Below are 15,859 nucleotides of genomic sequence, written 5' to 3'. Positions count from 1 at the left end.
GCATTTGGCCGGTTTAAACTTTAATTTAGCCGATCGCATTCGCAAGAACACCCCTCTCAATCGCTGGAGGTGTTCTTCGAACGTTTTACCGAAAACAATGACATCGTCAAGGTAAATGAGGCACGTCTCCCACTGCAAGCCCGACAAAACCAATTCCATAAGACGCTGAAACGTCGCAGGAGAGGAGTGAAGTCCCATGGGTAACCGGTTAAACTGAAACAGGCCCCCTGGAGTCCGGAATGCAGTCTTAGGCTTAGACTCCTCGTCGAGTGGCAACTGCCAAAATCCGGACAATAAATCAAGAGTCGAAAAGTATCGCGCACCGGACAATGCGTCGAGAGACTCGTCCATCCTGGGGAGCGGATACGCGTCGGCCACCGAGATCTTATTCAGGCGGCGGAAATCGACGCAAAATCGCAGGGACCCGTCCTGCTTTTTAACGAGCACAATAGGTGCTCCCCAAGGACTGGAAGAAGGCGAAATAATGTCGGCTTCCAGCATATCGTTAACTGCCGACTGAACATGTTCCTTCTCAGCAGGACTCAGTCGGAAGGGATTTTGCCTGACCGGTGCCGCATCGCCCGTTTCAATGTGGTGGCGTAGCAGGTCCGTGCATCCGATATCATACTTATGTTTACTGAAGACATCCGAAAATTCAATCAGCAACCCGCGCAACGCACCCAACTGTAGCGCTGACAAATCGTCAGAGTCCGCGCACAGCATATCAATCCAATCTAGGTCCTCCTTTGATGGTACGCTATTCGTGGGGCTCGGATCAGCCTGCGCAACCAGCCTCTCCTCCGCAGGGACCCGTGCCGCGTGAGCCAGCACGGTGCCCTGCTGAATGACGGCCGGCCGCGCCCCAGCGTTTAAAACCATGACAAACGGATCCCTGTCTGCCCCCACCAAAGTGTGAGCCACCGATAAATCGAGACCTCCAACAGCCCTATTAGAAGGACCCAAAAGCATGGCCTGTTCCGAGGCCTCCTTTCCCCATGGCTTCCGTAACCGGAGGGGAATCAACATTTGTGAACCCGGGGGCACGTGCACGGTCTGTGTTGCTAACGCCTGAATGGTAGCGCACGCCGTCCGAATTACATTAGGGCTCGTCAAAAATGAAATACGGCGACCCGATGGTAGTTCAATGCAACGCTGATCAATGAGAATTTTGATGGGCATTTTCGCCAAAAAATCAGTGCCCAATAGGCAAGGAACCGCCAGGGAAGATGAAACGAAAACGGGTCCCGACAATTTGATATCACCAATGCAAATGGACGCCCTAATCTGACCGATAATGCCCAACGATCCCCCGTTAGCGGCGTAAAATGGCACATCCACCGGAAGAAGCGGACGACATTGTACCGGGAGAATATTATAAATGAGATCCGAAATAATAGTCGCCGATGCCCCCGTGTCCACTAACACCCTGACCTCGACCCCATCAATCGATCCGGTAACGACGGATGAACCCGCTGAGGCAGCCACTATTCTGTGCCCCAATTCCGACCATTTAATGTCTCCCCGGTCCCGGCCGAACCCCCCTCTCCGAACCGAATCCCCGAACTCTACTCGGCTCTCCCTCGTCGCAACGCGATGACCCATACGTGTCGAGTATGCGGGCCAAGCATGTGAGGTGCCGCGACTTGCCGGGGTTTGCAGTGATGACTTGGGGCCTTGGTCGTCGTCCAGCCGAGGTCCCATGGCGCGCTGACGTGGGGCGCGGCAACCGGAGGCCACGTGGCCACGAAGGCCGCAGTTATAGCAGGTGATGACAGTAGTCGGAGATCTCGGTTGCTCCAGCTTGCGGGCCGCTCGCAGAGGCGAACGACCCCCCGACCTCCAGTCCCCCGCTCGTCCCGCGATGAACGCGTCCTCTCGTGGGCTGATGACTTGGGGCACGGTGTCAACCGGACCCGGAGTTGAGGCCACGGCAGCGTTGCAGACGACCCCCTGCTTTCGTTGAAGGACCTCGTGCGCTTGCATGCTCGTGGCGACCCGTAATGAAGAAATATCGGTGTCGTCGGCCGTGTTGATGGGGACCCCCAGGTCCTGCGCCAACTTGAGCAGCTGCTCCAAAACCATCGCATCTTGGCCCTCCTCGTCCATACGAGGGAACGCGGCGTCAGCGAGAGCGAGCAACGCCGTGCGGTAGGCGAGCACGGTCTCCGTGTCCGCCTTCCGTCTTGCGTAGAAATGATGGCGGCACGCCGAGGGAGGACCGTAGACTTTGGCCATGAGAGCCAGCGCATCCTTGAGCGTGGAGCGGTCCGACCTGCGTGCGGACGTGAAGGCCGCGAGCGCGTTGTCGTCCAGCATGGCAGGCAGTGCCCGCAGTGCCGTAGCGTCGGACCAGGCGGACATCTCTTGATGCGCCAAAAATCTGCGCTGAAATTGGCTCCAATCCCCGCCTTCCGCCTTGAATGCTGACAACGTGGGAAGGCGCTGCTGAAAGATAAAGTCGTCCTCCTCCTCGTGCTTCCTCTCTGCCCCCCCGTCGGTGTGTAAGATGGCGGCCCCAGTGGCGGGTGTGTGATGGCGGTCCGCCGCGCGCGTTGGTGACGTCAGCGGCCGCGCATGGAGAACCGCTGCCACGTGGTGATGGCCGTTCCCGCCAAAAGTTGGAGCGGATGAAATGGCGGGAATCGCCAAATCGTTTTGGCGGGAATCTGCAGGGCGACCCTGTAGCACGTCGGCCGCCGTCCCCGCTCCTCCCGACGAGCTGATCTCCGCCAAGATGGACGCGGCGGCGAGCAGCAGCTCCGCCAGACGGGAGTGTGCCTCGCGAAGCACGGTGTCAGTCCCCCGTCGCTCGACCGGCGCCGTCGGTGGATCCTGCCCCGTGGGCAGCTCCTCTTCCTCACCCCCTGATGCCCGCTGGCCCGCGTCGTCGAGGTTGTCCTCGTGGTCAATCCCGTGGGTCCGACGGTTCCTCCTTGTATCCATGCTTGGAGGACCGTTTCACTTCTGACGCCAGTTGAAGTATGGGAATTGACGGCAGGAACTTCTTGACGGGTAACACACTTTTATTAAATCCTTTAGGTATCACAATACAACGTGTGGTCTCTCTTCTTCCTCCGACACACTCCACTAATCTCGTGTAAGCTCTAGGCCTCTGGCTACACCCGATACACTTGACTCGTGTAGACCCTATGCCTCTGGCTACACACAATATACTCGACTCGTGTAAGCCCTATGCCTCTGGCTACACAATACACTCGACTCGTGTAAGCCCTATGCCCTGGCTACACATAGTACATTCGGCTCGTGTAGACCTATGGCTACACCCACTACACTCGCCTCTGGGTTACACAGAGTCCCGGTCCCCTTAGGACAGCGGGGCTAGGTACCGCAGGGCTCTAGGTCTTCATCCCCGTCTTCCTTCTTCGCTGGTTACACACTTTCCTTACGCCTGTGTGCATCCCCTTTTATAGCCCCTGCTCACGAGGGACGGAGCTGATGCGGCGTCGACGTGAGCGTCGTTCCTTAATGACCCAATCACGACGCACTCTCTCTACGATCCGCTTTCCCCAGCGCGTGTTAACATTACTCCACCAATCACACTGCGCTGCCACCTGATCACTCCCTCTCAGCGCGTCACCGCCCACAGCCAATCGGTACCCCGTAACCCACGACCCCGCGCTGACCCCTGATCCTCCACCGTCAGCGCGCGTCACCACCTACACAGCCAATCATCACGCACTGTGCATACGATCCTTAATCCCAGCGCGTATCACCTCTACACATGTAGAAACACACGTTAAGAGTATTTGGCTGCTATACATTTCCACGTGATGAGTCACTTTGTTGAGCTATCATTTGTGGCCAGGTCATTTCTGATTAAGAGCTATATAGCTCAGTGGGCCCTACCTGGTAAAATAAAATACATATTTAGTTTAGTTTGAGTAGTTTGAATAGTTTTGTTTGTTGCCTAAATGGTTAGCGCTGCGCTGCACTATGAACCCTGTGATCAAAGTCCAATTCCCGCTCAAGGTAAGCATCAATGACGAATATCTGAATCGGCCATGGGCCTCCCATAGTTTGACTCAGCCTTAAGTGAGTACAGTACTTCCTTGCGGTGTGTAAACATCAGTACTGGGGAGACAAAGGCGGCCGGGTGTGGTGTTTGCCACTCACCCCCTCGTGTTCTGTGCCAGCCTTCATAGGCGCTCCCTAACAGCCCCCAACAATTCTGTTAAAGGATGTACACGAATTCTAGGCAAATAACTGGGTGAATTCCCCATGATGCCGTTGTTGCTTGTGCGCGTTGACTTTGCCATGCTCTATTTTTCAGTTGATGGGAATTTCTCGCCAGTAAGTGAAGTAGGATAATAGCAAAAGTGCCTAAAAAAATCTAATCTACAGTATTAGTCATTGACCAATTGGGGCATGCAAATTAATTTAGATACGGTACTCGAGAATATTACTGTAGTGCCCTTTTAGCGCAAAAGTAAATGTGCTGTACATGAGATTGCAATGTTTATATTTACCTTCATAATATATCTAAGTAGACTACAAGAGACAGATTACAAATATTTAGTCGAATCGGTGCACATTCAAACAAATCACTTTGTAATCATCAACACGGTATTCACTTTGAAGCACAGTGTTTCCCATGTAAGACTACAATTTACCGGTTACAGCTAGAACATGGTTCTCTTTAAGTGCTTTGTTTGGCAAATGAAATGCAATGTTGCTTGCAAAAAAATTGTAACGTTTCTTTATTAGTATTTTTACAAACAAAGCAAGAAGAACAATTTGACAGACATTGACGCAACCTTTTCTCACTCACAAACAGATGACTCAAGCTTAGAGGTCAACATATTTGGTACCGTATTCCACAGTAAATGTACAATGTTAGACCTAATGATGGCGCAGTGCTGGCCCAACGAGACATGTTTCCTGGGTCTATACTATGCCTTCAGCATTGAAATTGGAGCATAAACATATTCTCGATTTTTACTTTTGGGAAGCTGAGCTGCTTTTGAGGAAATTATTTTTCACCTCTAAAACATTCGTTTTTCAGAGATTACTTTCTCACCATGCTCAATCAGTTTCAGTGGTGATGCTGCATTGATTTCAATTGAATTTAAACATCTGATTTAACTACTGTTTGTTGTTTTGTTCGTTCATTCGTTTCTCAATTCGCTTATCCTGGTGAGGGTCGCGGCGGCAGCGTATTGAGTAGGGCGGTCCAGACCTCCCTTTCCCAGGCCAGCTGAGAGACAGTTCCGCCTGCATGTCCTGGGCCAGCCCTAGGATTTGAAAAAACAATGCTGATTGGCTTTGAAAAGTGGCGTTGCTCTATAGAAAATGGCATGATAGATGGAGAAGAAAATCATATTTGGAAAAAATTAGGTTGGCCTATAGACTGAGCTAGCCTGAATGTAGTGGCCTTATTTGTTTCATTTTGAGCTACGAGAGACAATTTGACCTCGTGAACGGGGGTCAACATAAAAAATGCAGTCCAGTGTTTCTCAAAACCTGCCCATGTGTTATTCATTAGCCACAAATTGCAATGCCTCTCCATTCCCTCAATAGGATGTGCTGTCAACGTCCACCAGTTATAATGTCAAACATTCAGACGTTTTCAAATTCGCAGTTTGATATATCCACTTGCCAACGTCTAACTATCGTATGAGGAACAAGGAGCAAGGAATTCTGCAACATGAGTCAATGATTCACCACCAGCTCCATAGCGATATTGAGTATAACCAATGATGCTGTTCAAGCAAATACCACATGTACTCTAACCATTGCATTTAATATTGCATGGGAGCTTTCAAATTTTGCAAATGTCACGTCATGTTAAACAAATAGTACAATACGCCACAAGTTTGAAAATGTTAATCCTGGATGGGATGTTTTGTGATTAAAATGTAATCATTTGAATGACATTTGAGCAGCCAATATTCCATAATCTCCAGTGGCTGTAGATTAAGTGAATGGACTGCAACACTGTTGCACGTTACTTTGTGGCTGCCAGACATGAACAATTCACTCCATGTAACATGTTCCAGTGGCAGCCACCCGTTCGTTCAATGAGGAATTTTATTCATTTGTCTTTATTAATTTTATCGGATGTTCGCGGCACAATTGTCGTCGAAAGTATGAAAAAATAAGTATTCTTTGGGTCTTTCGGTAAAGTCACGTAGATAGGTTCAAAATTAACAAAAGAAACAAAAAACAACAACGTTTCAATTGCAACACAAGCGATCGTCTTCGGGCGTTCTTTTGTTTACTTTGTTAATTTTTAACCTATCTACGTGACTTTACCGAAAGACCCAAAGAATATGAATTCCTGCAGTCACGAAAGCTTTAAGTCAAGATTCATTCAAATATACGCTCAGCATTCCCATCCCGCACCTCCCTCTTCATGGTTGAGTGGGGGGACCACTTCTGTGCCTTGGGCTCGAGGCGATAATCAAAATGTGTAGCGGCAAATCTCACCCGTGGTAAAAAAAACGCCGATGCATTCACTGACAGCCCTCAGCCTGAAGTGTGAGGCCCTAATCTCCCAAAAGCAGACAGATATAATCGGTGCCTGTCAGCGAAACGGTTGGACCACAAACGCAAACATCTAACAGTCGGCTGCTGCATAGTATCTAGGAAATGCATGGGATTCCTAAATGTGCGTTTTCACATTGCGGCCTTAAGTAGATTGTGCAGTTGAACAGCCTCCACGTTTTCAGCAATAGCAGAAATGTCATCCACACTCTTTATATATCAGTCTTGCTATAAATGCAGATATGGCCGATTGAAGGCAACACATGTTCTACATGGTACATCTGTGTGATAATTATCACAAAGTGATATGCATGAATAATAATACCTCTATTGTACCTCAAAACCATTAGGCAAAAATGGTATCCATGACTGCAATATAAATCACAGCTATCGTACGGTAATTACACACTCCTGAATTCGTCGGATTCTCCACGTTAAACACGATGCACTTCGCCAGGTGTTTGCATTTGAGAGCCCTGTGGTTCAAAATTATATAAGGCTGTTCATTATTCGGACCACGTAAAACTTAAAGGATTCTAGTTTAACACGGGACGTCGGGTCACAGCAAGGGCGCATTGCAGAAGAGTTGTGGTGGTATCTTCGCCACTAAAAATCCACGCACTTTGTTCACCAACAGAGCTATTGCTTGTAGCAACTGCAGCATGCAACATTGACATTTGATAACGCAGCGTGTCATCTTTTCACACAGAGTGTTTGGTGCGAAGACAAAATTAGACAAGTGCTGTATAACAAGTAAGATCATACTGCTCTTGCTTGTTATATAATCTGTCACCTCCATATCCGAGCGCATTCTTAAAGGGTTACCATCCTTCAAACTGCATATATAGTACTCCGATTAAAGGATACAATAGAGCAAGGCCGTAATTATAATATAAATTGGGGGGGACAATATATTGATATTAAAGATATTTTAAAATAATAATAATTGCTATGCTACGACAGGCAACCACGCACCGCCATCCGAAATAATCATTAGCAAATGTAATCATAACTAAACTTAACAAATTGGCATTATTACTACTACCGGTTCTAGTATTACGGTGCACTGCAGTTCTGCGTGTGGTTTATCCACGTGGTGTTGCCGTGCCCCCAGCAGAAGCCGTTGCTCGACTGCTGTGGGTAGGTACAATCAATGTCAAACACTGTCCTGTCTCTCCATTTCATTACTTTCAGATGTATTAAAAAGTGAAAAAATAGAATGTAATATGAGTGGTAAGTAGGCTATCTTACTGTCGAGTAGAAACAAACGTTTTTGGTGAAAACGGGCCGATTTGCGATTGCTAATCAATCAACCATTTTGAAAGTTACTTGGACAGTGAATTAGCCACACATTCACCCAGCGACCATCAATGGCGCCCACGGGCGTATTGAACTCACGTTAATGTCTTTATTACGTTATATTTGTCAGAAAGCCCGCGTGAAGTCTGAGTAAAGTGTCAATCATTTATGTTGCGCTGCATGTGTAATATTTGTAGTAGCTTTCATTTATTGCATAGTCGTATAGTATAGTTCTTATGATAAATAGCATTATTAGTGTTGCTTTGATTAAAGTGCAAGCAGTTTTGTCAAGGCCGTAATTATAATATATATTGGGGGAGACACATCCCCCCCAATATTCAAATATGCTCAAAATGTCCCCCCCCCCCCCCAATATATTTCTGTAAAATGTATTTCTGTTTATATGATTGTGGTTATGGTTGTACTTTATTAATCCCTAATCTCTGCCATTACATACAATGAAACAAGAAAGGGTAAAAAAGAACAAACAGAGCAATGTAATACAATACGTTGATTATGAACAATACACTATTAGACATTATTGTTAAAAATACATTTTTTTAAAGTCCATCGTATGTGTTAGTGAAATTTTTTTTATTTTAGGCAGGAAATGGCAGGAAATTCGTTTTCAAATTTAGATTATTTTTTTTCTGGGGGGGGGGGGACCCCCAGACCCCCTGGAAGATTTGGTCACCCCCCCCCCCCAATGTTGACTCCATGGCTACGGCCTTCCAACAGAGGCTGTAACGTTTGAAGATCTCCAGAAGTAAATCTCGGCGCATTGCTTGCCCTGCGTCCCGTGCATCGACTGCCATGCCAAAGGTGCGCTGTCGTAAGACAATTGTAAATGTCTACATTTAATTACATTTGACCTTTTAAGTTGGACCTTGAAATTGTAAAGGGCTGATGTATTTACGGGACCGTCAAACTGCTGCCGCAGAATCTTTGGAATTTACAATCCGTTTTACATCTTCAGCCTTTGTTCAATTAACTTGTATGTCCATTTGTTGCCCTTCCCCGCACCTTCGATTAAGCACGGATGGCTACATACGGGGCACAGGGAAGTTCAACATACAAACACACTGTAACATTGTTTTGTCATAATCTGATAATGGTTGACAGTTTAATCAAAGTGCAGTACTAGACGCTGCATTTCCATGCGCATGCACTTCTCAGTACCTGGAAGAGATGCAAATCGAATAAATGTAGCAAAATTATTGTTACGTAAAAATATACCTCGCTTGAAAATGTCACAACATTTATTTTCACGTTAAACGGACGCGTAATAACACCCGGTGAGGTATTAGTCATCAACACGACGACAAACACAAACACTGGAGAGCACATCAGAGGCGAAACGTAAATTCTGCAACGTACGCACAGAAGGAAATGGCAATTTTGCTGAGATCACAGAGCTGCATTACTGAGAGCGAGCTGAGGAGGCGGGTGCGGGGACGGAGCGGTGATCAAAGACGAGCCACCGTCACTGTGGGGCCTGCTGCTCAAGCGAACAAGAGGGCCCTGATTCCCTCCACTCGCAACCCCGAACCAGCGGTGGAGATTACACATTTCCATGGTTATAGCCATTCACTCTGACCCCAGCGGCCAGCAACCTGCAGCTCTTTAAGGACTGCTTCGTAACGCTATTTATTAAGGACCCAATGTCTCGTATACACCACTTGCATTGCAGCTCCTGAACTATTGAGGTGTTTTTTTTACCGAACTTGAAAAAAAGTATCTTCTTATTATTTTGGTTTGCCGACCCCTAGTCTACCCCGATTGACTTCCCACAAAGCAGTGCACATATTTATGACCCCATAAGAACAATGCGCATAGTTAAAATCCTGACCAAGATGTGTGTATTTAACCTACAATAGTTAGTAAGAAAATGTATCACAAACGGGTTCAACCTTTCTTCGTACCTTCTGTAAATGCAGGAGGATATGGCGTTAAAAATACAGTAATGTGATATCAACCACAAACACGTCCTTAATTTACGTAAATGTATGACATTACCACAACACCTGATGTAATATCACGTGTTTCCTATCAGGTAGTTCTAAAAATAGACTTGGCTTATGGATTCCCATCGTGCTTTTCGATATATTGACCATGAAATAAAATAAACACGTTGGCTCCTTGGCAGGTAGTGAAACGTAGAATGTTTGATTGTCATTGTGTTGTGTGCATGTGTGGTTTTGATAAAGCACTTTATTCGCTTATATAATCACAATTTTAACAAAAATCCACCACAAATCCAACGGACATGCCCCCTGAAGAAGGGCACAGAAAGAATGACTTGTGAAGCCAATAGATTCTCATCAAATCCCTGGCGGGGTAAAACTTATTTGGGTATTTTTTAACAAAGGAGTAACATACCGTTGGGTGAAATGGCTTTTCATTTTCCTCAGACCGTGAGTAAAACAAGTTAGAAATCAGTGGCTGCACACCAGCGATAGTCACCCTTTTGTTAGAATCCCAAAACAACGGCCTCCCTCCCTAGACACGAACATTCTCCACAAGTCAAGAGGCGCAAAAACTGGTTGACTCGTGGGTTTACAACAAGGGCGCCACTGTGCCGAAATGTTAACTACCTCGCCTGGTATACAGGAGGGCATGGGCTCGATCCTAACCCTGGAGTTTGCAAGTTCTCCATGTGGTTGCATGAAATTTTCTCCAGGTCCTCCGGTTTTTCTCCTCCATATTTAAAAACGTGCGTTTAGAGTATTTGGCTGCTATAAACACATAAGCCACTTCGTTGGGCTATCATTTGTGGCCAGGTCGCTTCTGAAATAGAGATACATAGATCAGTAGGCTTTACCTGGAAAAATGTAAATAGCTCACTGTGTAACAATTTTTTTATATGTTTTTGTTCCTGGGTAGTAAGTGTTATTTCCTAATTTGCGTATGCCTGAAAAGAAGAGAAAATGGCTATTATTCCCCACAAACTTTGCTTTTGTGACCAGGACATTGATATTTAGAAATTTACCTATTTTACAGAACATTCCAGATAGATTCAGTGCTGAGTAAACTTGGAGTAACTTCTAGAACATTATATAACTTTCCAGTAATATAAATAGTAGTATAAATACGGGGGCCTTAAGCCCACCAGATCAGTTTAGTTCCAGCTGCCTAAGTGGATATATATCTGCATTTTTCTGAGATGGCATCAAGAGGCTGCAAGCATCCGGCAGACGCATTTTGCTTTGTCTGCGGCCAATCTATCAAAACAAGAGCGAAAAAGTACTCTGTGGAAGCATCTGCCAAGATGTGTGAGGCCTACAAGGCGTATCTCGGCATGCCTGTCGGGGATCAAGACAAACCCTGGGCACCTCATTTCACCTGCGAGCAATACAAACAAACTCTGGAAGGTAAGATGGACAATAGTTGCTCGGAATTTTATGTTATAAATTTGTAAAAATTTGTAAAAAAAAAAAAACATTTTTTTTTTATGTTTTACAATTTTCAATGTTATTGAAAAAATTTATCATTTTTGAAAAATGTTGCGAGAATCTCTTTACCATTAGTCATGGGTGAAATAATTTCTGTAGGATGGTACAGAGGGGAAAAGAGCCATGAAGTTCGCTATCCCAAGAATTTAGCGGAACCCACTGACCACTCAAGCAACTGCTACTTCTGCATGGTGGACCCTTTCAAACGTCAGACTGGCAAGAATGCACCTGCTATCACGTGTCCAGACCTTCCTTCATCCATCGCCCTGGTGCCACACTGCCATGAGCTCCCCATACCCACTCCTCCGGAGAGAGAGCAGCCGTCTTTAGAAGAGAGCAGCAAGTCAGAGAGCGAGGAAGACGTTGAAGATCCAGATGACAATTTTAGAGGTGGAGCTGAGGAGAGAAAACCATACTACCCCAACCAAAAAGACCTCAACGACTTGATCAGAGATCTTGGTCTCACCAAGTCCAATGCCGAGCTTTTGACGTCAAGCAGTGTAACTTGTTGGATGAAAGTGTGCAAGTCGCAGATCAGAGGAAGCATCACCAACGTTTTTGCAGCTTCTTCACCCGTGAAGATGGGCTCTGTTTTTGCCACAATGTGACCAGTCCGTTCGAGGCAATCAGAATCGCCTGTAACCAGAATGAGTGGCGCCTCTTCATTGACAGCTCATCCAGAAGCCTTAAAGCCGTGCTGCTCCATAATAGTAACAAGTACCCGTCTCTTCCCCTGGCTCACTCGGTGCACCTCAGAGGATTACAACAGCATCAAGACCTTGCTATGGACGCCTTGAAGTATGATGAGTACGGCTGGGAGGTCATTCCTGATGGGTCTCCAAGGCGGTTTTACCAAGTTTCCCTGCTATCTTTACCTTTGGGACAGCAGGGACACCAAGGCGCACCACCACAGGCGGGACTGGCCACAGCGGACCGAGTTTTCTGTGGAGAGGAACAACGTCAAGTGGGAGCCACTGGTGTACCCCCGGAAGGTGCTGAGGCCACCACTGCACATCAAATTGGGCCTTATGAAGCAATTTGTCAGAGCTGTAGATAAGGAGTCGGCAGCCTTCAAGTACCTTCAGGACTTCTTCCCTAAGCTGTCTGAGGCAAAGGTCAAAGCCGGTGTCTTCGTGGGACCACAGATAGAGAAGATCCTGGAGGGCAATTTCCCAAGAAGCTCACTAGAAAGGAGAAAGTGGCTTGGAACAGCTTTGTCGCAGTGTTTCGTGGCTTCCTGGGCAATCGCAAGGTCGAAAACTATGTGGAGCTGGTTAAAACTTTGGTGAAGAACTATGGCACAATGGGCTGTAGGATGTCCCTCAAAGTCCATATACTTGATGCTCATCTTGATCAATTCAAGGAGAACATGGGAGCGTACTCGGAGGAGCAAGGCGAGCACTTCCACCAGGATATACTGGACTTTGAAAGCCGCTACCAAGGACAGTATAACAATAACTTTATGGGAGATTACATTTGGGGGCTGATTCGTGAAAGTGATTTACAGTATAATCGTAAATCTCGAAAAACTACTTACTTCTAAATTTTTCGTAGTAATTTTGTAATACTTTTGTATAATACATGTTAATTTAGAATCTTGTCATTTTTTCTAACTTAATGTGAACGAAAAGACACAAATTCGCCCGTTTTCTCATCAAAAATGATTACATTTCAAAGTATCACTGTCCTGGTCACAAAAGCAAAGTTTGTGGGGAATAATAGCCATTTTCTATACTTTTTAGGCATAATCTTGATCTGAACCTTTCGTGACTGCAGGAATCCATACTCTTTGGTTCTTTCGGTAAAGTCACGTAGATAGAAAAAAAAAATTTTAGGCCTAAGGAATTGCGAAATAACACTTTCTACCCAGGAACAAAAATTGTATTACATCGTGTTATGAATGGCTTGCAGAATATCTTTAAGTACAACTTTCATCCGTGGGTCCCACTGCAGTTGTTGATCGGTGTTCTGCCTCACGGCAGGGGTTTTGCCTCACGGCAGATGGGGGTGCGTATGTGCACAGGAATTTCCTGTTCTTGATGCTAATTTTGGTCACGTGACCAGGAAGTTGCGATTTAAGATTCCCGCTCAAGCACGCGGGCGTCGGCCATTACACACATAATTCAAGATGGCGGCACACATCGCGTCCCAGTGAAGCCAGCCGCAATTGTCCATTGTGGGACTTTAAGAAGCATTGTCTGTAAGTTCGTTTATGTTCTTATAATATTGGCAATGCTGTTATAATGTTAGAATGACCGTTATAATGATGTAAATGCCTTTATAATGCTGTTAAATTGTTATGATAAATACGAGGCCTAGTTAACAACGAAGCCTGCAACTTTCCTTATTGTGAATGTTACTTGTAATTTAATAAGTCGAGTCAAACTTGTACCCAAGTAACTATATTGCGATCCTGAGAGCAAGGATGATGAAATATATCATTCATAATTTAGTGTTATGTGTAATACTGTACATTTGGGGTGCAGTGTGATGAATACACGATGTGCCTTTACGTAACACAGCAGCTTATGCTCTTGTATAGTTATTCAGTGGTAATGTAGGGGCCTGGTCCATCCAGGATCTATTGTTTAGAAACATGTTATCTAAGACAATGTTATTGTGTTGGTGTTTCCGGGTATTAACAGATGCTGTATCTGTGCTGTTTTCTTACCAGTTTTACCTCGTTAAATTCAATAAATGGCGTTTGGAGTCGGACGTTCATCCTGGCTCTGAGGGTTTATTGGACGCGAGGTTAACTACTCAGCTAGTGGTGCAACGCAGCGCACAGCGAGGCCGAAACAATCGGAGTTTTTATCCCAGTACTGTTTGGTGATACATGTCGAGCACCTTTGGAAGCACAAATAGAGATATCTTACAATGTACAATCCACACAGAAAGGAACCCAAGTCTAGAATCGAACCCAGACCCTTCACGCTGTGAGGCACGAAGGTTACCGCTGGGCCACCCTGCCGCCCACGATGTTTTCCCTCGCAAAGAAAAATATGTACAATGAACCTCCAGGTGCTCTCCCTCACCTGGTTAAATAAAAGGGCACTGGTTTTTGATTGAAGGACAACTCTTCATAATCAACAGCTGCAGTTTCAACCAGCGACTGCTTGTGCCAGAGGGACCAGACTCTCAAGTTGTGGTGAGCGAGCGAGCGAGCCCTCTCTGAGCTGGTTTGTTAGTGTTGTACTTCCACGCCATCAGACAGGGAGTGTCTCCCACCTGTCTGCAAATGCTCGCTGTGTTTTCTTTTTGTGGCTAAAAGCCGCAGACGACTGCAGTGTTATCGAGGCACCGCCGTCATTTAAAAAAAAAAAACATATTGTTTAATAAATAATGACACAACTGTTCCACTAAAGTACAAAAAAACAAGCCAAGAAAGTGTTTTTCACTTCACAAACTTTTTTTTAAGATTAATAAATAAGTGCATCATTAACATCACATGCCCAACGATGTGTGTACATATAATCCCAGAGCGCGTGTAAATACGTCAGTCCAGTTGACATTATACAATGTAAAAGAACCGTTTTTCACATTGGGTTGCATGAGACTACGCATTTATGTTCATTGACTTTTTTAATTTTAGGTTTTATTTGAGACACGCCGTATTTATTTATTTAATATTTTCTTTCGTAAAAAATTCAAATCATGCAGTTATCACAACTACTATCATTTTGGGACATTTTTTGCCAGTATCAAAGTATGAAAAAATAAGAATAGGTTTGAAGCTTTCTGACAATAAAACAGGTGCAAAGTGTTTATATTTGGTGTTTGAACATCTTAACACCTTGACTTAAAGCTTTCGTGACTGCAGGAATTCATACTCTTTGGGTCTTTCGGTAAAGTCACGTCGTTGAATTTTTTTTTTTAAATAACGACGTTTCGATTTAAACACAATCGTCCTCAGGTCATTGCTTGTGTTGCGATCAAAACGTCGTGAATTTTATTTTTATTTTTCTATCTACATGACTTTCCCGAAAGACCCAAAGAGTATCTCAACACCTGCTTTATTGCCAGAAAGGATCAAATCTATTCTTATGTTTTCATACTATCATTTTTTGTTTATTCATCACCCAAAGAAATAATGACTCAAATAACAATTTGTATGTATAGAAAATCAATGCAAGAAAAAGTAAACGAATTGAAAGTGTGCAATTACGAACTAAACCAACTAAAATATAATTATATGGGATTGCCTTAATATTGGTAAATAATTTTAGCAAGAGCTGTCCAAAATGTGTCCCTCCCCACTTCTGCCACCATGCATGAAGAATTAAGCCCTGGTTGGCAGAGATTTTGCAAGACATTTTATAAACTGGAACATTTTAGAGGCCTTGCCTCACATACACACATTTAGACGAACACACACCACACAAACATATCGCATGTGTAATCATCAGTAGGATATCTTGCAATCAAGCCTTAAATGTCTCAATTTGCAGCCATATTTCAACAGGCCCTAAGTTGTAACCGACTGAAAGTCTGACACTTAGCTTTGACGGAGTCATCACAGTGGTGCGGTGCCCAAAGGCCAAGTGTCGTGATATATAATTCTACATTCCATCGATCGTGCATGCTGCGTTGCACAATCGTCGCGG

At 45.2% G+C, this 15,859-nt stretch overlaps 1 protein-coding gene across 1 annotated transcript; it reads left to right on the top strand.

Annotated features, from left to right (window-relative positions):
• Positions 1–10,946: 10,946 nt before the first annotated feature.
• LOC133346224 (uncharacterized) lies at positions 10,947–11,897 on the top strand. The gene is made up of 3 exons (XM_061557763.1): positions 10,947–11,174; positions 11,355–11,755; positions 11,868–11,897. The coding sequence occupies exons 1-3, from the start codon at positions 10,967–10,969 to the stop codon at positions 11,895–11,897; spliced, it is 639 nt and encodes a 212-aa protein (XP_061413747.1). The 5' UTR covers positions 10,947–10,966.
• Positions 11,898–15,859: the final 3,962 nt, after the last annotated feature.

The sequence above is a fragment of the Lethenteron reissneri genome, chromosome 23, assembly GCF_015708825.2.
Source record: "Lethenteron reissneri isolate LAM-NWPU_2019-01 chromosome 23, ASM1570882v1, whole genome shotgun sequence".
NCBI lineage: Eukaryota > Metazoa > Chordata > Hyperoartia > Petromyzontiformes > Petromyzontidae > Lethenteron > Lethenteron reissneri.
Note: the sequence above shows the minus strand (reverse complement) of the source record. Positions and strands in the feature narration are given on the sequence as shown.

Bases quoted from the DNA above. Each gene is read 5' to 3' on its own strand.
- LOC133346224 (XM_061557763.1), top strand. From the start codon at position 10,967: ATGGCATCAAGAGGCTGCAAGCATCCGGCAGACGCATTTTGCTTTGTC. The intron at 11,175-11,354 runs GTAAGATGGACA...TAATTTCTGTAG, and splicing joins ATACAAACAAACTCTGGAAG to GATGGTACAGAGGGGAAAAG. The intron at 11,756-11,867 runs GTAACTTGTTGG...CAATGTGACCAG, and splicing joins AGCTTTTGACGTCAAGCAGT to TCCGTTCGAGGCAATCAGAA.